At 46.1% G+C, this 8,167-nt stretch overlaps 1 protein-coding gene across 1 annotated transcript; it reads right to left on the reverse strand.

Annotated features, from left to right (window-relative positions):
- Window positions 1–1,882: 1,882 nt before the first annotated feature.
- Window positions 1,883–7,768, reverse strand: IRX2 (iroquois homeobox 2). Its single transcript, XM_084510862.1, has 5 exons — window positions 7,323–7,768; window positions 5,092–5,497; window positions 3,941–4,693; window positions 3,166–3,233; window positions 1,883–2,481 (listed from the first exon to the last, which is right to left on the reverse strand). The coding sequence occupies exons 1-4, from the start codon at window positions 7,563–7,565 to the stop codon at window positions 3,190–3,192; spliced, it is 1,446 nt and encodes a 481-aa protein (XP_084366988.1). The 5' UTR covers window positions 7,566–7,768; the 3' UTR covers window positions 1,883–2,481; window positions 3,166–3,189.
- Between the last annotated feature and the right edge of the window lie 399 nt (window positions 7,769–8,167).

The raw sequence follows: 8,167 nt of genomic DNA on the forward strand, positions 1-8,167 counted from the left end.
AGTCTTTCTACTTTTCTTTCCAGAAAGAAATCCAGGTCTAAATACTAGCAAGGGTGGGTAAATTATGGAAATCTTTTATAAGTCTTCGGGCGTATAAACATCAAAGGAATGTCGTTAGCCTTTTTAAATCTCTGGCACAGCTTTTGGTTTTTACCAATTGAAATGTACACGTTGTGTCCAACAGAGACCTGGAACATAAAATGTGGGTGGTGGGGGTGGATGAAGTAGGAGGCAGAGTGAAAAAGAGAAATTTCAGGCATCTCACCTAACTTAAAAAGTTCCTCTGTAAAATCTTCCCAAACTGCACATAAAAGACGGTTTGAGTATTATTAAAGTAAATATTTGCATTTACATCATGCACTAAATAGGAGGGAAAAAAATGAATTACTTTTTAGCTGGTATCTAATTGTACTGCACACAGACAGAATGACATTTTATCTCAATTTAAAACAGGATGTTTTAGAAGCAGGGAAGTATCATTCAATGATATGAGAAGATGAGTAGGCCTCCAGCTGTAAAGATCTTCAGTGTTTTATATTTAGCTAGATGGATCCCAGAGTTCTTCAGAATTACAATATTAATTTCTGCCCTATCAGCTGAAAAACACATGCATTTTCTCAATCATTTGGACAGCTTTATAGGGGTAAAATATGATTGGGGGGGGGGGGGCAGGGTGGTGATGGGGAGATGGATCATGGGGATTGTGTATATGTATTTAAGAAACACTGCTTCCTTTCCTCCTGTTTAATATAAACACAACATATTTCCTGACTCCAGACTAGCATGGCTCTTTATCCAGTTAACATTCCCAAGGCTGATGCCTCAAGTATCTAAGATCACTTTCAAATGCCCTTTCTAACAAGACCTGAGCAAGAGGCCACTAATTTTCAGTGAACAAAAAGCCACTGGAGAGAGATCCGTTTGTCAATATCAACTGGTCCAGCAATTTCCCATCTTCAGACACATCGGCCTATCTGAGCTGGCAGATGTTTAGACAAGATTTTATAAATTGTTCAATATCAGACCATAATGAACCCCAACTGACCATTCCAAAGCAGCTAAAAGCATTCAGGATCTCCCCTGCTGGGATCTAATAATGCTCTCACGCTGGAACATTATTAATCATGGAATAAAATAGATGAGCCTCTTGAAAAATAAGTGTATGATTGATTAAAGGGCAATCTAAGAAGCTATTATTCTTGTTTTATAACCGTACGTTATATTCACTCAATTTATCTTTTGGGGAAAATAAATGATTGTTCGTTTCTTTTCTGAAATTATATTATATGAGGATTCCCATTATTTTACTGAAAATTAAAATGATTAGTTAGCTGATCTTATGAGTCCAATCAAGGTGGATTTCTTATGTGACTATTAAATTAAAATATGATTCACTGATATAAACAAAAAAGGGAAAAGGTTATTAAAAAGCAGGAATTGGACTTTTTTCTCTTCATATTTTTGTGTTCGCTTGCTTTAGCTAGAAGCAAAAACAAATAAATTAGAAATAAGCTGCATCTGATTATGATACTTTTTTTCTCCCTAGAAATAGTGAATTTAAAGCATGTTAACTCTAATAAAGAGCTACATCACACCCAACATAAATAGTTTATAAGAAACATGCCTGTATTCACTTCACTCTCTCTACACATTTGCATGTATGTATACAAATACGTACTTGCACACATGTGAGTATTTAAACCTTCAGTATAACGGAACAACCCAGAAGGAATTAATTTATGCAAAGCACATCTTTATGTAAAGCATATCTTTATATTGCTTACTCATTTTATAACCAAAGCTGTACTAGTGAAATTATAACTTTCATCATCTTCTGCATAATAGATTATTATTTTGGGGAAAATGAACGAAAAACACCATATTGTTGCAGACTAGTCTGTTTTTATTTACAATTAGAGATATAAATTAGTAAAGAATTCTCATTAAACAACCAAAGATTGTATAACCATCAACGTTTCAAATAAAAACCAGGCAAAATTTATTTACAAAAAGTTCAGATTCCATTGCAATACAACTTGCATAAATTACTAGAAGCTTTATATCATTACAAAAATAAATATCAAATTTGTTTCCACTTTTTAAGGACTCATGTTCTCCAATCACGTCTTTATTATCTCTACAGTATACATCTTTTACAAATAAATTTTACAATAAATCCTATCACACCTATCGAATATATACCGTGGCAATGAAGTGATCAATTCAAGATATCCTGAGAAAAACAGATCTGTTTTCGAAAGTCACACATACATTGGGGAAACTATACTATACCAGAAAACTCACGTTATGTCCAACAAAATTCTGGTTTAATAATTAGAGTCTGAAGATTTAATAGTGCTCTGTGGTCTTCTTTTTTACAGTGGCACAAGATGTGATCCAGATTTAGAGATTTGTTATATATATTAGCTCGGGGAGAGATGATGGCTTGCTGACTTTTTTCAAAGCAATTGTGACACCTACCTGTGGACCAAGGAAAAAACCAGATCATCCAAAAATCTTTCAATTACACACTAACACCATTAAATTGAAGAGATTTTTTTTTTTTAAAAAGTAAAATTCTTTCTCATCTAATTTATCTTAGCAAAAGAATTAGTTGGAAAAATATCGACAAGGCAATTTTTGATGTTGTTTATTTAGCCCTAGATAATGAAGGTATTAAGACTGCCATTGATAGTCAGGCGAGGGGCAATTCATAGATAACACACCCTGCTTAAGATGCATGTCGATCTCTAATAATTCTCCCTTTTTATTTCAAATATATGGTCACCGCGGGAAACCTCACTTAAAATGTGCAATTACAGCACTGCCACGTGAGCACACGCACTTTGTTTTTAAACAACAATACCTTCAAGAATATTTTTTAAAGCTCTCTTTCCATAACATTTAAACAGTCCTTAAGGCTTTGCCTCACACAAGCAAAGAGTATGGGAGGTGAGGGAACTGTCTAACCTGACTTTAAAATGAAGACTAACACGAGAAAGAAAGGCTGTAATGAGAGGCTTAAAAATAACAGAAAAGAGTGTCTTACTTTGTAATCAGAGCCTTATGTAATGAAGCAAGAAATTAATGTTAAGCAAGTCTAGATCTGTGCACTCTTAGACCTGATGCCAAATGATCAGCGTAACAGAAAATGCTCTCACTTACTTGCATTGCTGTGTGATTGCACTTCTATAGGTATGGTTGTACTCCTACTGTGCAGACTTCAGTGGGATCTGTCAAAATATAACCGTCAGTTAGTCACAGGACACAGCTAGCTAACTAGATTATACACTTTGTGTACATCCCAACTCTCGCTGAAGCAGAATTCATAGCTAAGTCCTTTAAAAGACTGGACAATATTCTATAATTGCCCTTATATTGATTATTATTATTTTTTTTTAAGAATAAGATGACGATTATATTAGCGTAAAACTTTTTTTTTTTTTTAAAAAAAAAGCGTTAAAAATGTCATGCTCCACATAATTTCATGTCCAAGGTTAGCAATTATCCAAACCCAAAGCTGCAAAAACCGTGAGAATACTGGCAACAAAGAGAGCAAAACCAGTTTGTCAGAAAAAAAAATAAATATATTAAAGGTAATGACAGCAGTGCTCTCTGGATACCTTTGTATTTAGTTTTCCTTTTAAAATGGCATTAAAAGCTGTGTCTGCAGTGTGCAGGAGTGATCTAAAAGTCGTGTTTTAAATTTCCTCTCTGTGTTCCTAAAGGCAAGTATTGATAGGATGATGACATGCAATTTTTAATCCCCAGATTACACTATTGCCCATCTTCAGTATGCGGCCAGTGGCAATGATGACAGTGTGCTCAGTGTTTTGTCCAGAGAAGGTTTCAATATTTACAGTGTATAAGGGATTCACACTGGCCAAGGACGGGGGATGAGGTGGAAGGGGGGAAAAAGTGGTAAAAATAAGTCACCTACCTTTCTTTGAGTCATAACTAGAGGGCCTGTAATGCTGTTCTAGCTGGTTAGTGATCGTTTTCAAAGAGTCACTGCTCTGCTTGTGAACAGAGCTGGCATTTAAGACAGTCTGACTTAGTCCCTCGTTTGAAGCCACTGCTGCCGAGTTGTATCTCAGGATTCCCTGGCTCTGGAGAGCGTTAAAGTTCCCATAGTTTGTATAATTGCTATAAAAAGGTGAGGTGTAATAAATATGCCTCCCCAGGAGGGAGGAGGGCGAGTAGGCAGCGCTGTGCGGGGCGGAGGCGGGGGTGGCCGAGGACAACGCCGCTGGCTGGCAGCCTTGGCCCAGGTTCTGGCTCTTGAGGTCCGAGGTAGCGATTTCGGCCAGCGACCAGAGCTTGGGCTTGCTGGCCGGCGTCGGGGGCCCGGGGGAGGCGCGGCCGCCCAGCGCCGCCTTGCTGGCGCTGCGGGCGGCGTCGGCGTGCGGGTGGCCGAGCAGCGGGGCCTCCACGGCGGCCAGCGGCGAGGAGGTGGCGGGCTTGGCCGGCGGGTCGCGCTCCCCGCCGCCGCCGTCGTCCTCCTCGATGTCCTCCTCGTCGTCCTCGTCCTCCTCGTCGTCGTCCTCCTCCTCCTCCTCGACGTCCTCGTACTTGTCCTTACACTCCGAGCCCGACTCGCAGAGGGGGTCGCCGGCTCGGCAGGGCAGCTTCTCGCCGTCCGACTCGGCGGAGCAGGAGTGGTCCGTCAGCGAGTCGACGTGCAAGCTGATCCCTGCGAGGGTCGGCGGGCACAGAAAGACACAGTCAGGGGGGGCGGGAGGGAAGGAAGGAAGAGAGGCAGCGGCCGAGAAACGAGCCGCCGCGGCCTCGCCGTGCCACTGCCATCTCTCCCGTCCCCACGGGCTGGCTCTGCCGCGGCGCCCCCCGCCGCCCCGCCGGCCCCCCGCGTCCCCACCGGCCGCCCCCAGCGCTCCCCGGCCGCCGCCAGCAAGCGGAGACCGCGGAAGCCCTGTTGGACGGGACAGGACGCGTTTTGGGGCAGCCTCTGTTAAACGCCCGCACGCCCCCCCCCACCCATCTGCCAGCTTTCGGGGGGACGCGATGGGATGGGACGGGACAGGAGGGGGCCACCCCGCCGCCGCCGGGCGCCCGCCGTCACCCCGCGCCCACCTTCATCCTCCGCGGAGGTTTCGTTGCTCTCGGGCATCTTCTCGGGACTCTCCTCTTTACTCCTCGCCCCGTCGCCTTCGTCGTCATCCTCGTCCTCGCTCTTGTTCCGCGGGGCCCAGGTCATCTTGTTCTCCTTCTTGAGCCGCCGGCGGGCGTTGGCGAACCAGGTGGAGACCTGGGTGAGGGTCATCTTGGTGATGATGGCCAGCATGATCTTCTCGCCCTTGGTGGGGTAGGGGTTCTTGCGGTGCTCCTGCAGCCAGGCCTTCAGCGTGGCCGTGGCGTCGCGGGTGGCGTTTTTCCTGTACGCGGGGTCGTTGAGCTGGTAGGGGTAGGCAGGGCTGCCGTACGGGTGGTAGCTGATGGCTCCGGTCATCCCTGTCGTATGGGCGTCATAAGGGGAGCCCTGGACAGAAAAAAACGGTGGGGTTGGCAATTTGTTACTGCTGATAGCCATTAGTAAGTTGTCAGGGCGAGCTCGGCGGTTATATTTGTATTTCCCCTGGACGGTGTCTTGTATCCATATTCTATGAGGGGGAGAAGCAGCACCCAAAGGCCATTCAGTTGTGACCCCCCCATCCCACCCCCCATTCCTCCGCCCAACGCATAGGCACGGGCACACACTTAAAACCGGCGATGTTATAATCCTTCTGACTAATTTCAGCTCCTTGTAATTGAATATTTCCCAATATCGTTTTTGAACCGCGCAGACATTTTAAAGGCCCTACAGGTAGTGTCTTGATATCTACATTTCTCTCAGAGGTTCAAAAGATGTTTCCTTTTTTGCTATAGAAAATACAACAAAGCCGCCACTTAGCAATTCACTGCACTAATGCATTGCAAATCCAATTTGCAAATCAGAAGATATGCACCGTTTCGAATTGTTCAAATGCGATGTAATTAGCATTTTAATTCGCCCTTTAACGTTTAAATTGCGCTTATTTAAGTCTGCATAATGCAAGAAAAGTTAAAGATATCACTAAGGAACTCGCTAACTTTCCGCACGTCTCTGAACCCCGTAGATCGGCGACTCGCAGGCGCACCGTCACCCAATACCCCGCACAGTTCACAACCTCGCTGCAACTTCCAGCCACTCGCCTACTGCTTCTCAACAGGAAAAACAAACGAGCGAGCTGCTCAGATCTTTTATACTACCCAGAATAAAGACTGCATGACAATTTATGTACCGCATTTTACGAACAGAAAGTAGTTTCCCTGTCACTTTGCAGGGAGAGCAAACTACCCTGCTGCCATCCCCTCCTAGGACCTCGACAGCGGCTCCGGTCTTAAATTCCGGGTACAGGTCTTTGTGTGTGCGGACTAGATATGTGTCTGATTCTGCGTGTATATGTTTATAAAACTATATAACCATCTAGACGTGCAGTTTATTTTTATAGTTTATGGTTTTATTTATATAGTTTATGCACACGCAATTGCAAATGCTCCCTTTAATTAATGAGAAGAAAGTGAAATCCGAAACTGCGGCCACCACAACCATCTTGGGCTTAAGCGAAGCTCACAGATCGCAAACAGATGCTCCTTTTCATTCCCAAAATCCAGTTAAACCATTAGCACAAAACACACTGAAAGTAAATAAAACCACAAGAGGATAAAGCCCGCAGCGCCTCTAAACACCGACTTAAAAAGAGAGAGGGGGGAAAAGAGAAAAAAAAAAAAAAAAAAAAAAAAAAAAAAAAAAGGAAAAAGAAAAAAGAAAAAGAAAAAGAAAGAAAAGAAACCGTCCCCTATCCTACCACAGCGAAAAGAGGAAAAAAAAAAAAAAAAAAAAAAAAAAGAAAAAGCGGAGGGTGTGTGGAGGGGAAGGGGCCGGGGGGGGGTGGAATGAAAGCCTGCAGCCCAACTGACTGAGAAAGCCGTATTTCTTTAATCAGGGCTCCCGCACGGCTCCGGGAACCGCGGGGCGAGCCCGGGTCCCAGGCCCGGCGGCACTGCGCTCGGCCGGGGCGCGCAGCGAGGCAGCTCCCCCGGCCCCGGCCCCGCTCGGCCCCAGCCCGGTCCCGCTCTGCCCGGCTCGGCTCGGCACTGCTCAGCTCCGCACAGCCCCGGCCACGGTGGGGGGCTGGCAGCGCGGAGGCGGCGGTGCTAGTGCGGGGCCTCCGGCCGGCTGTGTCGGGGACTGATGGCGAGTGTGTGAGGAGAGAGGCTGAAGATGATGAGGATGAGAATGCAGATGCTAATGAAGAAGGAGAGGGGTTCTCTTCGGTAGTTACCATGTAGGAGGGGAATCCCGTGGCGGGGTCTGTGGAGTACTGGAGCGGGCTGGTGAAGCCTGTGGCCGCCGCCTGGGCGGTGAAAGCTGCCGATCCCGGGTAAGGGCTGAACGCCGATCCCGACGAAGACCTGGCCAGCTCCTCGCTCCTGGGGGCCGCCAGCGCCGACGCCCCGTACGCCGGGCAGGAGTACAGAGCCAGCGAGCCGGGGGGCTGGTAGAGGTAACCCTGAGGATAGGACATGGCTTGCACTGGCGTGCACAGGAGCAGGGAGGGGGCGAGGGTGACCGGCCCTGCTGCTGCCGCTGCTCCTGGCGCTGCTTTCGTGCTTTCTCTCTCCCTCTCTCCCGCCCTCTCTCTCTCTCTCTCTCCCTCTCTCTCTCTCTCTCTCTCCCCGGTTGGCTCTGTGCAGTTATGTAGAGAATCAGAATTGTTATATGCTCCCCCCCATGCGCACCCGCTCAGAATAAAAACAAACAGAAGGGAAAAAAAAAAAAAAAGAACACCCCCACTCAAAAAAAGAAAAAAAAAAAAAAAAAAAGGAAAATAAATCGAACGGTCAGAAATCTAACCGGGAGGGGAAGGGCATCTGGGAGAGACGGAAGAGGAGAGGGTTAATAAAGAGAGAGAGAGAGAGAAAGGGAGAGAAACAGAATGGGAGAGAGGGAGAAAGAGAGAGAGAGAGAGAGAGAGAGAGAGAAGCGAGCCCCCGAAATCAGAAAAGTGGCTGCTGCATATGGAGTTCTCCCAGCCAGCCAGCCAGCTCCCCCAGCGCCTGCGAGCCTGTATTTTGGGGGAAGTATAGAGTCTGAAGTGAAGAGTTGAGGGAAGGAGCACTCGAGTTT

Source organism: Aythya ferina (assembly GCF_964211825.1).
Source record: "Aythya ferina genome assembly, chromosome: 2".
In the NCBI taxonomy this organism is placed as follows: Eukaryota; Metazoa; Chordata; class Aves; order Anseriformes; family Anatidae; genus Aythya; species Aythya ferina.